Consider the following 19,770-nt stretch of genomic DNA (forward strand, 5'->3'; position numbering starts at 1 on the left):
AAATGAGAAGACAGGCTTAGATTTGTATCTCTTTACTTGATTGGTATTATATATTTATAACTGGATTATTCACTGCAGTATACTCTCTGTTCTGTAGCTGGAGTATTACAACAACATTCTATGTTCTAGCCACTGACGATTAACAGTTTAATTGTTTTGCTAAACTAGTATTAAGCTAGATAGCCAGAGATCTCATGTAACGACTGCATTGCCAGTCCCCTTCAGTGTTTATTTCAGCTGCAAAGTCACTTATGTGATTTGTTCTTTGTTCCAAAAAATTGTCAAGGAAATAATTTGCTAAATCATAAAAACAAAGAAATCGGTTTGATAATTGGAGGGTAAGAAGCCCTCGAAAGCCACTCATTTGCTTGCACTCATTGTCCTCTCCTTGTTAATAACACTTTGCATATGGAGCCAGATCTACAAAGAGTCCTGACCATCACAAGGCTCAGTATGTCAATACTGTCAGCATTTTGGGACTTGGCCTACAGTGAAGGATCAACAGTCCTGACTTAGGCCCCTGAGTTCCATTTTTTAACAGAAAAAGGGGATCAACTGCAACATCTCTAATTTAAATTATTCCATACATGTACAATGATTATAAGGAAAATCTTCATTTTCCCTTTTTGTGATGCATTTATATTATGGGCCAGTTTCATAGGAACAATATCTTCTGTGAAAGAGCAGGAGCTAAAAGAAATTTTAATTTTAAAGTGCTATATTTCCAGGAGAGCTTTACTTTTGTTACATTTCTGAAGAAATGCACTAGGCTCCTGTATACATCCACACTTCAGAAAGTATTGGAGGAAGGCACTATTAATACAGCTGGACTTCTCCATATAAAGTAAGTTTCAAAAGCAGAAGCTCTGCAAATTTTCTTGTTCTGACTTCAGGAAATTTTAACCTCCTTATTAGCACTGTCTAGTTCAGAATGTACTCTCGCATCTATAACATGGTTTTAACTGTGCAGCTGCACACCATTCTCCCCTCTTCTTTTCTGCAGCCTGATCAGGATGGCATCCACCTGACATTATGAATAACAAGTACCTCACATGGAAACATGTACTCCATTTTTCATTCATTTAAGCATAGTACTTTGTTCCTGTATCAAAAAGAATAATGAATTCTGGAACTCATGTAGAAAATGCTGCTATTTTCTGTAAAAGGAAAATCTCATGCTGTCTCACCTGTGTGCATAATAATCTTGTTACCTCATCAAACCAGAGCTAATAGCAGCCATTTTGACTACATTTCTCAGCATTAGAAAGGACAGGTGAGCTTTGGCAGATCTTGCTGCAGTAGTTTAAGGCATGATGCTGTCTAGCTATTTAATCCAGTCTCTTCTCTTAAAGTTATTGCTTTCTTCCCTCCAGGAAAGATGGCACTGAGGTGGCCATGATTCATATTCTTCCAGTCATTGTTTAGCATTAGCACTGAAGGTGAGTTTGCACTGTGCATCCAGACTGCAGTTCAAAGCGGCCAGACTACGAGCACGCCAGACTGGTGTGACCTTGCTCTGCATAGTGATCTGCACCGGTAAAAGGCTGGATCAGATTCCTTTGGTGCTGTGATTTAAAGTTTTATTTAGGAAATATATAAAAACATGTATATACTATAGATTCTGATTATGAGCCTAAAATATGATCTTCTGGAGAAAAAGATCTGAATTTCATTTTTTTTTCAAGTCAGAGGCATGGAGCTATTGGCCTGAAGAGTCCTGGCACTAGATCTGGATTAGAAAAATTCAGGAGGGAGACGTCCTTTGGTGCTATTAACACAGTTAGTTGGATGCAGACTTTAAATCAGGAAGGTGGTTAGAAGCTGGTAGATGGAGAATGATCATTCTGCTCTTGCCGTGTTTCTTGCACTCTTTCCCAAAGCATCAAATACTGGCTACTATCAGAAAGTAGATACGGAGCCAGATGGACACTGGTATTAAGCAGTTTGACAGCACGGTGACTGCATTCTTTTGTTATCCTTATCATGCCTGTACTGGCATGTTTAGGCTAATATGAACATGCACAAAAGAATGCGTGCTTTTTTTTTTCTGTGGAAATGTTTGCAGTGATTTGTGGCAATAAAGGCATGTTACAGTGTAGTCAAATATAATTCAAACATAGGAAAGATTACAAATACCTAATATTTACTCTGGAGGTGTAAAAATTAGCTCAAGCTCATTCCCTCTTCTATAGAGCCTGGAAAAAGCATAACCCATTCTAGGACCAATGTTATTTTAATTTTGTTCTAGAAATTAGGAAATGGGACAACTGGTTTCGCCTGTAACTGTCAGATAGAATTGAAACTAAAAGTATTTACTGGGATATATCTGATTTGAAATCTAATGTTTATGACCTGTGGAAATGTCCTAAAAAGCTTTCTTCCAGAAAGTATTATTTCAAGGCAAGCTCTAAATAGAACTATAAAAGACGAGATTAAAAAAATACATGTATGAGTAATGGACATATTCATTCATTACACAAGAACTTAAGGTGTGTATTTTCTTGATGTACACATCAGCAAAAAGTTGGTGTTACAAAAATTCTGTCTGAACACTGGGAAATAAAAGATGCCAAACTTAACACATGGCTGACTTGATATAGCTTGGTAATTGTTCTGCTTTATGCTTACCATTGATAAACCGACCATTCAGTCTCTAAATCTCTTGAATATGAATCGGGTAAAAAGATCACTTTTTTTTAAAGCAGTGCAAAGATTACACTTCTGAAAATGGCTTTGTGCTGGTGAGCTACTGTACCTACGGAGAGACCCAGCAACAAAGCACCGTGTAGGAAAATTTGCAGGGTAAAGTCTTTGCTCTTTTGCCAATACATTTTGTTTAAGAATTAAGATTAAATTAAAATTTATCCATATAATGAATGTTGTTTGCAACTTCTATAATTCCTTGTGAGGCCTAAAAACCCCATGCTGTTCTGGCAGCCATCAAACCTTGCGCACATTTGGAAAACTTTTATGGGAGCAGGCAGTTACGGTTTCTTCTGCATTCCCACTTTTATTCATTTATCTAAGCAGGTATGGCATCTTAATAGAAAAATCCACATAAGACAGTTTACAGCTGTGGTTGGATGAGAGCAATGACATATAAAGTTAAATAGGAACAGACATTTTGAAAAATAATATTTTCAACAATGTAAAATGTGTTGCGTTAGAAAAAATAGATAAAAGTCTTCTCTTTGGTATTTTATTGTGTGGCTACAGTGCATGCCATTATGCAAAAGGACAATGATTCCTCCAGCCATCATTAACGTTTTACTTTTCAAGTAAAAATGATCACTTTTCCTGTGGTTATTAATATTTTAACATGATAAATGTTTATTAAAACAATCAAAACCTATGTTTTCTGTTGCTGAAAAAGCATGCAGACCAAATTAGTCCTGGGCAAAGAGTGTAAAACCATTTCTAAGAAGATTAATTTGCTCTCACAGTGCTTATAATCACGAACCTTTTTGTGTTTGACTTTTACAGCAAACTTGCTTTTTGGCAGAAATATATAAAACATTGAACTTTAAGTGACCACTGGAGAATATTTGTGGAAAACAAACTGTGAATTTATAAACATAAATATTCCATTCCCATCCTCAGTTAATCAGGATATGAAGCTTACCATCTGATCTGAATACACATTTTAAATCAACCAACACAGCACAAAATTTCAGCTTTCAAATGCTTGTGACAAACGGCCTCTGCATAGTTTATGGACCAAGAAATACTAATGAGCATTTTTAAGATGTCTGAAGTATATAGATTTTAGGTTGTTTTGGCACTGCCTGTTTTACAAGTAGTACAGCACAATAGGAGAGCCCCACAGGGTGAAACCATTGGTGCTGAGAACCTAATACCCACATCACATTTTCCAGGAGGTTTAAGCTGGCCCCCTGATGAATGAATGACAAATGAGTACTCATTAGTGGCTGGAGCATGTTAAGCACACTCCTGGATCTCTTCTTCCACGTTCATTTCTTTGGAAAGGAATCCAATTCATAGCTCTGAGACCACCCCAAGATGCAAACCAAAGCACAGAGAAAGGGGACAACTGGAACTGCACTCTTGATCTGAAACAAAAACAGGGTTGTAGGGCATTGCCTGTTGTCAGAATTTGTACTGTAAGGTACTTCTATGCAAAATGGAGCCACAAATACTCAATGTTTCTATTTAGTATTTAAATTTCTGAAGTAGTCCTAAGTATTACTGTGGGAGTCTAAAATACTAGCACATATGCATAAAATACTACACACATAAACATATTTCAGAGTATAACCATGTATATGTATTTCTTTTCAGGTCACAGTCTTCTTCAAACATAACGCATAGATTTATAAAACACATTTAAATGGTTTTGTGATAAAGATTTTTTCCCCCAATAAAGCTAGAGCACAGACTAGCTTCCTTTTCTGAGAAATGGTGTGTTACTTTAATTTCACAGTATGTACTTTTCTGACATGGAGGAGAGATAATATAATGAACTTTCTCCTAGGAAGATCTTTAAAGTCAATATCTAAATCACCAGGGTTATACATTCAAAAAATAAAAGTCTTGAATTATGTCACACAGTGATACAGGACTGGCTAAACCATTAGAGTTAGCAGTATGGTAGATTAGCTTTTTAGCTTTTCACCTCTACAGGAGTAGCTTCAGATTCTGGTGCCAGTTTAGCTCAGAAATAAAATGAGTTTGCAATTTTCCTGCTAATACCTAGTGGTTAGTCTCAAAGAACTGGTGCCTGCTTCCAGGTGATTACCAGTGCTAGTTTAATAGAAACTTATCACTAGCATAGCAGGGGTAGTGCAGTATTAGTGAGGTGCATTACATGGCAAAATAAGTTCATAGCATCTATAACTAAAGTCAGTACTTCTAGTCACTGAGTCTTGAAAATAGCATGCTAACTATTGACCTTAGCATGGCCATTTTTGACGTTTGAGTGAAGTTTCTTTCTATGTAGATACAGACAGACACACTCTCCCTATTTTCTAGATTTAATCCAGACATAATAGATGATAGACGTTAATCTCCATTAAGCATTGAAGCCCTTCCTGAACAAAAACCAGCTAAACCATATGTTTATGGAACACTTTTGTGCACATGAAGTCTGTGGGCTCGGGTTAGTAAATACTAATTCAGAAAGCATTCATTTTATCAACTATAGATACATATTCTAAGTTCAGATATTTGTATAATCAAATAAAAAAAACCAAAGAAACATAGCTTCTCTTTTCTATTTATAGAACAAAATGGAGCTCTTATATAACAACTGTATGAAAGGCATCAAAAGTTTTCATTCCTTAAATTCGTGATGTTTCACATCCCCTTGGAAATGTCTTCTAAGTGACAAAGGTTGATTCTTTTTTTGAATGTTATTTAAAATGCTAGCATTTTTATAAAAGCTCATTTGAATCTGCAGTATTTCTTTATGAAATGTAATATAATCAAATTGCTTATCCAGATCCATGCTGCATTACTCTTTTTATAATGGTGTGATAGCTGCATTCATTCGAGTTATACTGGTATAAAAGCTAGATGAAAACAGTGAGGAATCAGGACCCTATTCTTTTTATTAACAGACCAGGTTTTGCTGGAAACAAAGACTGAATGTTTTCTACTTTGCATATTTTAAATTATCTGTACCAGAAAAGGGAATAATGTCTATTGCCAAGACCTATACACACTATTCATTATGTCTGGAAAGAGAGGACAGGCTTAGTTCATTAAAAAGTTGTTAAATTTTTTATTAGACCCTGGCTAGTTAATCCATAAAAATGAACAAACCTTTTTTTTTCAAAGTTTAATAGCTTGCTTACATCACGCTGTGAAGTACGTAAGAATGTGCCCAAGAGACAGCTCAAGTTTTGAAAAGTTTTATCTTTTCATGCAGTTGCTTATCATATGAAACAGATGTAAATATATAGTAATCTTGTTTAAGACATGGGAGTGTTTTTAATTAATATCTTGCATTATGTTTAGTGTCTTTTATACATTATTTTGATCTATGATTTGTTCTGAGTGCCCTCTACTGAAAAGTAAGATGAAGTGATTAATTATTTAGTACCCAAAGATACAATGCCTACAAAACACATTAGACAGTTGTACATTATTAAAATATCTATGTATTGATATATGAAAGGCTTTAGACCAAATTTACTATTTCAAAGATAAGTGCATTATGCATATGTGTACATATATATATTAAACAATGGTGTTTGTTCATTCTCTTTCTGATTTTCTGAAAATATTTTTTTTAATGATCTAGGATTATATAACAGCAGAAATCCAGTGCATTTGTTGAGTAACAGACACCTCTTGAGAGCTTGCTCCAAAACCCCTGGAAGTCAGTAAGAATCTTCTCGTTAGTTCAAGTGGCTTTGGATTGGTCCTAAGTAGGTATTGTGTAATATCAACCAGTTACACAGACAACTTCAGGACTGTTCTGCTACCATAGGACAATAATAAATTAGAGAAAGCAAAAGCAGCAGGTGGTTAAAATTTGGACACTGAGAAACCAGTTATAGATGCATATATGTATGTTATATGTATATATATAAAAATATGCATCTCTCTACAACAGTTAAAATGAGTTGTTCATCTTGAATGCTAATTGAATTCTTACTGTTCAACAAGCTTCCCATCAACTATGAACCATCATGGTTCTACTCAATGGAGATTAAATAAAATTAATACTTTAAAGTGATGTATTATTGTATTTTTTGAAGTGTTGAATGCATCATTGTGTATAGTATTTTAATCAGTATTTTTAAAAAATTGCTCAAAAACTGTAGGCATACACACTGTTTTATTGGGATAGTATAGACATGCGTTCCCAGTCTGTGTTTCAAAGGAACGAAGTAATCTCTAATATGGTCTAACATTGCTCCCAACCAAAGGACATACAGATTTTTGGTTGAGATGATTGATAAAACCAGCAAATTATAATGCTTCCTGAACATACTGTTTTCTCAGTGTGGGTAAGAGTGAAAGCTATCTGGTACTGCCAGCCAAAATGAATGAACTAGAGGTCCTCTGCCAATAGAATGTAACCTCAAACTCTCTCCATCATACTGTAATAAATATGATGTGTCTCCAGCTCTTGAATCAAAACTAAGTGCCTCTGAACTTTATCAACTAACTTCACTAATTCTTTCTCTACTCAATACACTGTTCACTAATATATTGGTGTCAATCTCAGCCTCCTGTTCAAGCCTGCTTTTCTACTTTAGCTCTTGTCTTATAATTACCTTTTAAACAAAGTTTCCTGCTTATTTTGGTGTTTTGGTTTTTTTACTAGTCCGAGCAGGCATAACTTTATGCATTCATTTATCTTTTATTTCCCCAGTTTACCTACCTTTTCTTTGATTCTATCTTTTCAAACGTTTTTCCTTAGTTCCTCTTCTGATTGGTAATTCTCACCACTGAAATAGCTGGCTGACTACAACTCATATTCATGCCAGTCTTTCTTCTATTTTACACTTTATTTTCATTAGATTTGTTCACCAAATATCAGGTAAATATTGTGTACTGCAAGTTTTTCTAAATGTTTTATAAGATATTCCTTAGATGACAGTCTCCATTACATCTGCATGCTGATTTTATCATGAAAACCACTTTCAGTTCATGAGTTTCACCATCACTTCCACAAAAAATACCAATATAAAATTAGTTCACTAGCTCCCAGTCTTCCTGTCCTCTCTAATGAGCTCAGATTACCTTACTATTTAGAAATTATGTAATATTATTTAATTTATGATGTGTAAAAATTGCTACAAAGATATTACTACTTAGGTTTGCTCCTCATATGCAACGGGTATAACATATACACAAGTGCATTTGCAAGTGTGCAGACACACACATTTATTTTATTCTTTTATTAAGACTGTTCCAGTCCAGCCTATTCCAGTTCATTCTTTGAACAGATTTACCACTTCTTAGAGGGCATGTCTATATTCATTATAAGTAATTCCACATAACTGCACAGCAATACCAGCTGGATCCAAGGATATGCTTTGCGGGTCAGAGTCTCATCTTCAGTCCAAACTCTGCTGTCATTCAGGCAGCTTAGCAGACTAAGGAATTTCTGGTTCTTCCTAATTCTGCCATGCAACACCTAGAATATGTGGGTTCAGGGAAAAGAACAGACTCCCAAAGAAGGTAGTTCTCCTTAGCGAGCAAGGGCTGTAATTGCAAAGCCATTACATAAACAGTGCGCTCTCCACACATCTCAGAGCTGCCAATTTTAACATGTGCTGCCCATGTGGGCCTATGCATATGCAGGAAATCTATTACTTTTTGACTGTTAGGCTCATGAGACCTGCATGAATCAACTGTTCATTGCACGGACATCCAGTCATTGCTGGGGAACTTTAGAAAGTATGTGGTCTCAATCACGTTTTGTAAGAGACCAAACCCTGCTCCTGTGTGATAACTCTATCAGAGCATGCTTTCTCTTACATTAGATTGCTCAAGCAACTTAGGAAGGATAGTGTCTGTTTCCTCATGAGGATGGGCAGTATGCACATACCATATCGGTACTTAATAATTTAGTTGCTATAGCTATAATATATAACTTATATATAAATTATATAACTATATATAAATTATATAACTTATATAAATTATAAGTTATAGAAATTATATATATGCTATATTATTATAGCATATATAAATATTATCTTCTTAAGGGGCTTTGAAATGGTAAAGCATCCTCTACAATTCTGTCATGTTCCTTCTCAGGTATTTTGTGAATGAAATACATATTATGAAACCTTCCTGTAGGGACACAGAGACCAGATATCAAGAGAAGCTGCCTGTAAAAGTTAGTGAACCACATGTTTTAGAGACTCAGATGTACTAGCAAGAATGTTTGGCTCTGCTCCCACCCCTTCAACTTTGTGCCTCACCAGAATTTATTTATTTAAATACTGTTCATATATACACACAATGACTGAATGCCAAGTTAGAAATCCTGATATGAAATCTTGATAAGAATATTAATGATTCAGCCACATTTGAAACATGTCGGTTTACGTGCTTGAGTTGTTACTATGGGTATACTGTCTTATATCCTGATCCATTCCAACATCTGTGTATACATCACAGAACTCTGGTGGGCCTATGGTGGGCCAACATGACAGCATATTCAAGCAAGCTGAAAAAATCAATTTTTTCCATAAACACAAAAAAAAAATTATAGTGCACCTACAATAAAATAGCCCTGATATAGCCTTTACAATTATTAATAGCTGTGACCTCTACACAGGTTCTGCTGCTGTCAGTTTCCTCAATGCTCACACACTAGATCAAGAAATGTGTAAATATTGTACTTTATGATGTGATAATTAATTCAAGATTGGTAACCAGAGTTTGGGGTGGGATGGAGGAAATCAGCATTCCTGGCATTTACTTATGCCATTTGCAAACCCACAACTATTGTATAAGGAGTCCACCAGGCAACCTGACTCCCCTCAGGCCAAGTGAAAGGGAAAAGGCAACCCTTCAAAGAGGTGCAGCACACTTCTTCCAGTGCACCAGACTTGCTCATTTTGTCAGTCAGTGCTGGAAGAAAAACTGATGCCATGGCTCTATGTGCTCCTTTCCCATCACGTCTGAGAAGCCATGCATCCTGCCAGCCTCCATCCCTACCAAAGTTTTCAGCCAGTAGCAACTGCACTCTACTTGCTAATGAAAGACCCCATAAACAGGTCTCTGCATGGTGCTAACACACTGTCTTTGAGCATTGTTTCTGGCTTATTCCCATGACTGTAAACTAAAGGGAGAGCAGTGATTAAGGGCTAGGAAGAAATCCCTGAAATGACTGATTATGCAAAACTGAAGTTGTGTCAGTTAGAATTACCACAGATTAGTTCCTTTCTTTCTCTGAAAAAAATTAAATTACAAATTATCAGAGAATAGAAAACATCCTTCTAAGTCTAACAGAATTTATTTACCATGACCTAGGTGGGAAACAGTCTATTTCAGAATCAGCACATGATATATCACTTTATGATTGGGCACATTACTATGGTCCCATGGTCTAGCCAAAGTATTATGCAGCAGTTGCTAAAGTGCAAAAGACTTGAGCACAGCAGGGAGAACCTGATTAATTTTCAGTTGCCTAAGGGGAACGCTTTGGTTGAGGATGGCCACGGAGTACTGCATGCCTGCTGCCACCATCAGACCTTCAAAGAACATATCTCACTGTGCAAATAGCAAACCTGGCTTGTAGGACATGTCAGACACCCTGTTAGGACAGCTCTCCTTTTTCCCCAGCAGAATAAGGGCTGTTGGCAAGGAGAGGAGGAAAAGAGCAGGGTGAGACTGATCCACAGATGTGTATTGAATGGCATCTTCTCATTGTAAAAATTAGTTTTTGGAGTTCATTTTCCAGCATCTGCCGTGAACAAGGAAAGTGAATCATGCGCCACTGGTTAAGAGCTCAGAATTAAGCTCAGTCCTGACACAAATAGACATAATTTCTGTTGTGAGTAAATGGCATTGTACCCACTTAGGTCAAAGCTGAATTTGGCCAGTAACATATACCAAGCTCTAAACTAGTGATGATAGAGACAATTAAGAAATAATGACAGTGGAATAGAACAATGTCACAGGATAAAGGTCTCCTGCCGCTCAACAAATGCTGAAATGAGGCTCATTTATCATGAATGAATGTCGAGGCAGAGCTGGTGTCTTTTAAAAGCATGAAGCTCTACTCTTTTGACAATGCTGAGTAGTAATTATTTGTTTCTATTATGTGGAACTAAATGATTGATATAGATGTAATAATTTTGTTCAGTGGGTATTGATAGCATAGATGAACAGGTGTTCATTTCATAAATAGCTGATCTATTTTATTCTAATTAGCTTAGACAGGAGATGTCTTAATGTTTTGTAGCAAAAGAATGTAGTCCTTCAAAACAAATGTTTTTGCTGGATTTGAACTACCACAAATTATTTCAGTGAGTTTTGTACTGCTCCATTAGGACCTAATCATACATTCACCAAATAGTGTTGCTGTGAGAGGGAGATAAAACATAATGGGCTACAAAATCCTTAATTTATTAGGCTTTTTAATGAAATATTTGGAAGCAAAATTCAGAGCTGTTACAGGAGGCACTCTACCATGAAATGATCAAGTACAGAGGAACAAAACCAGAACAAAAATTATAATCACCAAACAAACTACTTGTGGCTGTGTTCAGGTTGATAATAGCTTTTGGAAATCAATAAGGAGCATGCTCATAGCCATCTCACTAGAAGGCACACAGAGACATAAATTCATTAGATGCAGATGAATAGGCCACATTCATCAGTAAAATCGGGCTGCACTGAACTATTCTAGTAGCAAAACATACCTTATTTCACCAAGGCTTATGGTTGGCTTGTATTACCAGAGACAGAGTATTTTGAGGAAGCTGACTTTGAGGAAAAACTTTGAAAAGTCTGCTGAGAAAGAAAAAAATCATTATTCTATTATTCTGAGTTTTTCAAACCCACCTACTTCGCAAATCATGAGATTATTTCAGCATGACTTCTTATCCACAGCTGAAGAAACCTCTCTAATGCTAGTCACAACCTCATTCTTCAATAAGTAAAACTAAGAGAAAGAAGGGAAGGCAATAGGAAGAAAAAAGGCAACAGAGATTGTTAACATGCTACCATTTGATAGAATATGTCCTTTTAAGGCACCACGTCACACACATATGCTCGAACATGTTGCTTCTCTGTGACCTTGCCTTTCTTCTGCTTCAAAAAGTAGGTGAAAAATGATAAAAATGAGAGGCTGTGTGACGCAGGTGATACAGCCAGCTGTCACAGAGAGGAGACAAGGAAGCCCTTCAACTGAGAAATGGCAGATATAAAAGGCTTATTAGCCTCAAAAATACTTTATCTGGTAAAAAAAAACTATCAGAGGAGGAAACTGTCTCCAAACCACCCTTCTCACCTCTTCCAGCATGTAATTAGCAATCACACAACAGGAGGCACTGCTACCTTGCTCCACTGTCTGTCACCAGCCTGAAGCCACCTCCTTACAGAACACATCTTCAACCACTGTCTCACCCCATTTAGGACTGAAGATTAGCCAGATGAGGTTTCTAAGCACCCTTTACTTCCATCTAATAATAATTATGACCTTTTATGTATCAACTGCCAGGGCCCTGAGGGCACTGCCAGGCCAGACCATCCCTGCCCATGCTCCGGAGCTCCCCTCACCCTGCCCATGGCCCAGGACTTGATTTCAGCCCCCTGGGGCCATCAGCCCCTGCCCCAGCGACACCGCAGCAGGGCCCATCTCTAGCTCCCCACAGCCCTGCCCTGCCTGGCTACAGGCCACATCAAGCTGCGCCCACCCGTGGGCCCAGGTCCTGGCCAGGCCTCAGCCCATCCCTGTCCGCAGGGAGGTGCCATACGCCTGGGGCTGGGGCTGCCCCCAGTGCCCCCCACCTGCCCTGCTCCTGGCTGGTGGGGGAGATGGGTCCTGGCTGCCCAGCCCTGCCCTGCTGCCACCCTCACAGGGAGCCACCATCACTGCCAGGTCCATGGCCCTCAGCAAGCTGCCAGCCCTTCCCACACCCTGGCAGCAGCACACTTGTTCATTTTGTGGTCATTAATCAATGAATGTTCACTGCTCCTTTGCACGTAACTGGTTAGGTAGGCCTTAAAATCTTCACAGGGGCCAAACAGTGTGCCAGGCCACACAGCCATTCCCCTGGACAGCCAGGATGAGCTCTTGGGATCTGTTGGCTTCCCGATCAATTCCTTCACTATTCCTTCGACTCAGATAGCCACAGAAAAGACCATACCACATGCTTATGACTTTGCAGTGAAAAAAAAAATGTATTTTATTTAATTGCCAGCTAGTCACTGAAAAACAAACAACAATTCACAGTGGATTCAGGACTCTCAGACACCAAAAACTTCCCCATCCTGTGTATCACTTACAAAGCATGATTTGAACTAAAATAGAACACTAATCACTTTGCCCTCTGTCCCTAACCAATTATTCTCAAGGAATTATAACATCTTAAATCTCCATAAATTATTCCATGCCACACATCTTTTAAAAAACATTTCCACAAAACTGCAAATGTTATTTATTGCTGACTCTCAGAAGTTACTTCAGCTGTCTATGCAGGTCCTATAGGACTCTCTTTGCTCAGATTTGTAGTCTTAAGTATCAACCACACCAAATTAGAGGGAAAAAAATAAAGTAATGGTTGCTCAGCATTTCTGAAAATGGAGGAAGCATCTGTTTGGACCAAAAGTGGGGGGCTCTATTTATGATCATGTTTTTTATTCATAGTGAATTAGAAGTTGGAAAAAGCAACCCAGATGAGGGCTCCATTGTACCAGGTACTACAAAACTATGGAAATGAGAAGAGCAAATTGAGAAGAATGGTAGCAAGAAGGAAATTTAAACTTTTTTGTATTACTTCTGAAACTAAGATAGGGTTCCTGTTCATAAGTATTCAGACCTTACGTAGGCAAGAAAAATAAAGGATACCAAAAAGAGTTACTGTCCTCATGTTATAGTTTGTAACTCAGAGAAACTAAGGGTCTCCCTCAAAGTCACAGGGACAGCCTGAAAGACTGTTGGAAAATGAGAACTCACACTGGGGCCCTTCACTGCTGTAGCCACAAGGCTTCAGTCCTCTTCTAAGGAGGCAATTCTGAATATTTAAAAAGCTGGAAGCTCTCTCCCAACCTATTCAGTATTTGCTCTGATGACAAAATGATGCCAAGCAGTTAGCTTTTCATGTCACAAGAAGGAAGGCTGTGATTTCATGTGTTGGATTCCTGTGCTAGCCTCATGAGCAGAGGCCCAATTCTGACCAAAACGATCTCATCTTCATTCAATTAGGATGCAAACAGCAGCATTCCCATATCCAGCTGACATAATGTTTCAGTCTGTTATTACAGGCACCTTTACATAGCTCATGGCACCCTTCCTCTCTAATTTGCAGGTTAGGAACGTTCCACTTTGACTGTCTCCTGGATTGCTGTATAACTGTAATAATGCCTGTCAGACAGCTCTCTTTTTTTTGTTGTTTTTTACATTAGGAGTGAAAGGCACTTCTTACTCAAAATTAGAGGGTTAAAAAACATGCCGCTAGCGTAAAGCAATCTTTAACGTTTCAGTGTTTATTTTGCTGTTTAAAAGAGATTTAGAAGTTAAGGAAATGCTATCAGGAAAAAATTGTATTTGTAACTACTAAAAAACCCCCCCTGTATTTGTAACCTGTGTTTTCACTTTCTTCTTCTTCTACTCATAGCTTCTTAAAAGTTGAATACTGAAATGTTTCTCTTCCCCCAACTCTGTTGCTTTTTTGGTATCCTTATTTAATTCTAAGTCAAGAGACCAAGGCCAAACTCCCAGCTGAGGTAAAAAGAAATACTTGAAGGTTCCAGCTAAGACCGGCGTGCCATCTTGTTAAAAATACAGAGTGAATCCTTATGCAAAAAAGTGAACAGGCATGATGTACAAGAAGCACAGAGGGGAGCTGTTGAAGACTGCACAAGTCAAGAGCAAATCATGGTTCTCCCTGGGTGTATCTACAAAGCCTCCATTTGGCCATGTCCAGCAGTACCCTCACAGCCAGCCTCTGCTTGCAAGCGTGGCTACAAATGCAGTCGGAGACTACTTTGTGTCGCAGATATCTTTGGCATTGTACACTGCCACTCTAGCTGAATTTCAAACAGAAATTCACTTCAGAAAGTGGTCAAAAGGTATGAACTGTGGAGTGTACCATTACTATGGCTATTCTTACACCTGCTTATTATCACCTGCAGCAGAGAGGGTACTTTTGACTCAATACTCACTAGACCAGCCCATTCTTCCTTTGCAAATTACTAGGCCTTCACTCATTTACACCAGATAATTTGTGGCCTTGCACTTAGTAGTGCAGCTTAACTCTGAAAGACATCTGAACCTTACCTGCCTTTAGGCTACCCATATTGACTAAAGTTTAAAAATCCTAACACAGTGTTTGTTAAAGGATACAGCTTACAAAACTGGGTATTTATCCCATGTTTTTCCAGTCCAAAGCATAGTACACTAACCACTGGCTGGATATTGCACAGACAATATGAGGATATGAATACATGTAATTAATATTAAAAAAGGAAATTTTATCCCTTAGTCAACATCAATCAACAGAAAGCAGTCAAGTCAGTATGAACTTGCTAACGACCAGCAGTCAGCGTAGCAAGAGTGGATATGTACTGGTGTGATCCCAGCAGCTGGAACCCACGCAGCATGAGTCCACTGTGTCCTAACAAATTACATGCGGTGAGACAGCCTGAGAGCACTTCCAAAGGGGAAGTGGTCTTTGTGGATACAAGGGCACACGATGCAACTGCATATTCATTTAAAAACTGCCAGGCTATTGAAAATCCAAGCAGTGGGAGTTGAAGCTAGAAAACAAGCTTTTATATCCTTTCATATGCAGAAAAAAAGTAGTTTTCCACTGAAAGAACACATTGGAGAAAAATGACGTGATTCCTAATCTAAATTCACATTTCGGACTAAACTTCTCAATACAAAAGTGAAGAATTTCCTTCATCAATAACTTGACCCCAACAACAAAAGATATGTCTGGAACTGGTTTAGGACCAGATTGTCAGCATATCTCACGAGCAGAATCATTCATCTCCTAGTGAAACTCATCTCATAGTACGTAGGCTGAGAGAAACTACTCTGTTGATGAATTAAAGTTTATATCCATGCTACTTACTGAAAAACAGGATTTAGATGGTGATGCATTTGGTAATGCAGGGCTTAGTATTGGGGCCAATTCTGTTTAACATCTTCATCAATGATTTGGACGAGGGGATCAAGTGTACCCTCAGTAAGTTTGCAGACGACACCAAGTTGGGTGGGAGTGTTGATCTGCTGGAGGGCTGGAAGACCCTACAGAGGGACCTGGACAGGCTGGATTGATGGGCCGGGGCCAACTGTGTGAGATTCAAGTGCTCAAGGTTCAGTGCTGGGTCCTGCACTTGGGTCACAACAACCCCATGCAATGCTACAAGCTTGGGGAAGAGTGGCTGGAGAGCTGCCTGGCGGAAAAGGACTCGGGGTGCTGGTCGACAGCCGGCTCAATATGAGCCAGCAGTGTGCCCAGGTGGCCAAGGCGGCCAATAGCATCCTGGCTCGTATCAGAAATAGTGTGGCCAGCAGGACTAGGGAAGGGATCGTCCCCCTGTAGTCAGCACTGCTGAGGCAGCACCTCCAAATACTGTGTTCAGTTTTGGGCACCTCACTACAAGAAGGACATTGAGGTGCTGGAGCATGTCTGAAGAAGGGCAACTGGTGAAGGGTCTAGAGCACAAGTCTTCTGAGGAGTGGCTGAGGGAACTGGGGTTGTTTAGTCTGGAGAAGAGAAGGCTGAGGGGAGACCTTCTTGCTCTCTACAACTACCTGAAAGGAGGTTGTAGTGAGGTGGGGGTCGGTCTCTCCTCCCCAATAAGAAGTGATAGGACAAGTGGAAATGGCCTCAAGTTGCACCAGGGGAGGTTTAGGATGGATATTAGGAAAAACTTCTTCACTGAAGGGGTAGTCAGGCACTGGAACAGGCTTCCCAGCGAAGTGGCTGAGTCCCCATCCCTGGAGGTATTTAAAAGATGTGTAGATGTGGTGCTTAGGTACATGGTTTAGTGGTGGACTTGGCAGTGCTAGGTTAATGGTTGGACTTGATCTTAAAGGTCTTTTCCAACCTAAACGATTCTATGATTCTATGATTCTATAAAGATACAGTGATACTACTTACTGTGGCTGGTATTTTCTGTATACCTAAAAACATTTTTTATAGTACTTAGGACAGCTAAGAGAGGTACCAGCTGGGTACCTGTCTCCAGACATCTACCTGAAAATCTCAATCTTCAAATTTGTTTTTTAAAATTTTTTAAGTTGCTAATGTAGAATATACCTGTTTGTGCTTTTCTGTATCTATGTACTTACCAATACCATCAACAGTAATAGTAATAAGGTGGTATGACCTTCACTGAAATGAAGTTCTTGTGTGAAAAGGCGACCAATATAAGAATGTACCAAAGTCTACATAAGTAAATGAGCAGGGTGGCAAACTGACCTATGTGTGAAACTTTGACTCATAATCAATGGCAAAACTGCCAGTAACTTCAGAGACAAAAAATTTCACTCATGGACTGTGTGAAATATCCACGGGCACAAAGATGGTCTGTAGAAAGGTTCAGAAGTAGAAAAGCTTAGGTCTCAGCCTTTAAATGCAGTCCTTACTCTCATTAAAACCCATTTCTGTAAGACCCTTCTTTCATCAGTCTGTATATGTATCTCCTCTTAGCTTCTGCTAGAGTTCTGAATATGTCTCAAAGATAAACAGACTGCTTAATTATTAGTTGGTGGTGCATGACAGAATTTTGGGAACAGGACTGTAAATGTCACGCTAACAGTAAATATGTTCATATTTTGAAGTTTGGAAGTAGGTGTCAGTTGCCTTCACTGTAATGAAAATATGTACACACCTTTTTATTGCTAGCAAGCCTATTTTTCATGAGATAAGTATACAGATTTAGGTCCCTATGAGGGTTAAACGAGTCTTCAAAAAGTACTACACAGTTCTGTGCCCTCACTAGTTACAGTCTAAACATTCTAGGACTTGTCAGAACATTTTGCAGAAATAACACAGTTTTGACAATGCTAATCTCAGGAAATGCATTGAACAGGGAATGATTTCTTTAGTAGCATCTGGTATTTCTGAAATACCTGCTATAGCTGTGAAAAAGTTTTATGGAACAGAATTTCTGTTGATGTTACAGTTTGTATACAACAGAAACTATTACTTTCCTAAGATTCTGAAAAATACATGTGTGTGAATTCATAAATGCATGAGCCTTCAAAATGCCAAGAGGCTGAATTTTAGAAGTATCATCTTGGGTTTCTTACAAGTATCTATACTATATCAAGTACAGAAATTCAGAATTAAAACTGGAATAAACATTTTTGTATTATTTCATAACTTATAGTTATTGATTGATGGTTATAGTTTTCAAAGGTTAAACTTGCAATTTGTTAGAGAGAGATTAATTTTTCAGGTAACAGATAAAAAATTCAAAATCTGGAGAAAAAAAGCACAGCAGTACACAAGTTAACTTCTGATGCTTATGAAACCAAGACACCCTAGCAGCAGACTACAGGCAGTGCTGTTAAGCAAACTGCTAGCAGACTTCCCTTCAACTATGCCTAATTAGAACTAAGTACTGCAAGACAGACATATGCCACCGAAGTAGAAGCATTTTTCTTCACAAATATAAAAACGTATCAGAATTTCAGGAAGTATATGAACAAATGAACAGCTTAAGTCTTGTTCGGGTATGCAGCCAGGAACTGAAACAACCACTGGCAGTATATGCTGTATCGATTTTAGGAGTATGTTCAAGCAGACGCAGTACGTGGAACTTCTACATCTATAAAAAAAACAACTTTACAGAACTTGTTGAGGAAAGAAACCGGGCAATGAGACGGTTATTCTAACTCCCTTACAAGTTAGAGAAACAGGCGAAGTCAACTATTCCATAACTCTGCTGCTGGAAAGGGTAGCGGAGATGGTGATTTGGTGAACGAAGTTATCTGACGTTGCTCGGTAGACCGTACTGAAGATGCACTGCCCAGCTCACCTAAGAAACAGCGTTCCTGGAAAAGCGGCCAGAGCGGGGGGGGACAAACCCCGCTTCCTCCTGCCGGCGCGACGAGCGACCGAGCCGCTCCGCTGCCGCCGGGGCTGGGGGGTCCCGCCGTGGGGAGGGGCCAGGGCTCGGCCCGCCGGCACCAGCGCAACCCCCGCGCCGCTCCGCGCCTCCCCGCGCAGCCCCTGCGCGAGGCCGCCGCCCGCCCGCCCGCCGCGCCCCCGCGGGGCCGTCGTCCCGGGCGCCGCCGCCCCTCGCCCGGCATCGCATCGGGGCGGGGGAAGGAAAAGTTTCCCCGGGGGAGGCGAGGAGCCCCCCCGCCGTCTGCGCCCCCCCGCGCTGGGCTGCCATTGGCCGAGCCGCCTACCGAAGCCCGCTAGGCACAAAAGGCGTTGCTAAGTGGATGCTTATTTTTTTCCCCTCTTTTTTTTTTTTCCTCCCCCCCCCCTTTTTTTTTGTCTCTCCCTCCCCCCCCTTCACTACTTCTTCGGATGAGAGCGCGGGTTCACTCGCGCCGCGCCCGCCGCTCCGCTCCGGCCGCCGCCGCCGCTCCGCCCCGCTCCGCTCCCGGCGGGAGGCTGCGCGGGTCGGCGCGGAGCCGTCCCGCACCGGCCATGGCCTAGCGGGCGGCCGGGGCAGAAGATGAGTTTCCCCGTGGAGGACGGCGTGGGCAGCCTCTGCCACAAGGCGCTGCAGATCATCTCGGAGCTCTGCCTGGGCGGGCAGGTGGAGCGGGAGAAGTGCGCCGGCATCTTCCCCCTGGAGACCGCCCGCCAGGGCATCGGCGGCACAGGTACCCACACCGGCCCCGCCGCCCCCGGCCGCCGCCCCGCCGCTCTGCCGCTCCGCGGGTCCCGTCCTGCCGCCGCCGCGGGGCGGGCAGCGCCGGCGTGGGCGGCCGGAGAGCGCAACTTTTTCCTTTGCCTTTCCCTGCGTGCGGAGGGGGCGGAGGGGGGGCAGGCACACAGCCCGCTTTAAAATCCTCTCCCTCTCGCAGCCCGCGGAGGCTGCCGCGCCCGGCGAGCAGCGAGGGAAGCGCCGGGACCGCCGAGCCGCCGCCGCGGGGTGCCCCCCGCGCCCGGGGTGGGGGCCAGCGCCTCGGGGGCG

At 40.6% G+C, this 19,770-nt stretch overlaps 1 protein-coding gene across 1 annotated transcript in view; it reads left to right on the forward strand.

The window, feature by feature from the left end:
• The first annotated feature begins 19,305 nt into the window (after positions 1-19,305).
• The window catches only part of SYT10 (synaptotagmin 10), a 39,319-nt gene continuing 38,854 nt past the window's right edge, over positions 19,306-19,770 (forward strand). Inside the window, exon 1 of the mRNA XM_087765346.1 lies at positions 19,306-19,456. Coding sequence (XP_087621472.1) covers positions 19,306-19,456 — 151 coding nt within the window. The remainder of the gene's footprint in view (positions 19,457-19,770) is intronic.

The sequence above is a fragment of the Nipponia nippon genome, unplaced genomic scaffold, assembly GCF_047370975.1.
Source record: "Nipponia nippon isolate SJK-2023a ecotype South Korea unplaced genomic scaffold, ASM4737097v1 scaffold_3, whole genome shotgun sequence".
In the NCBI taxonomy this organism is placed as follows: Eukaryota; Metazoa; Chordata; class Aves; order Pelecaniformes; family Threskiornithidae; genus Nipponia; species Nipponia nippon.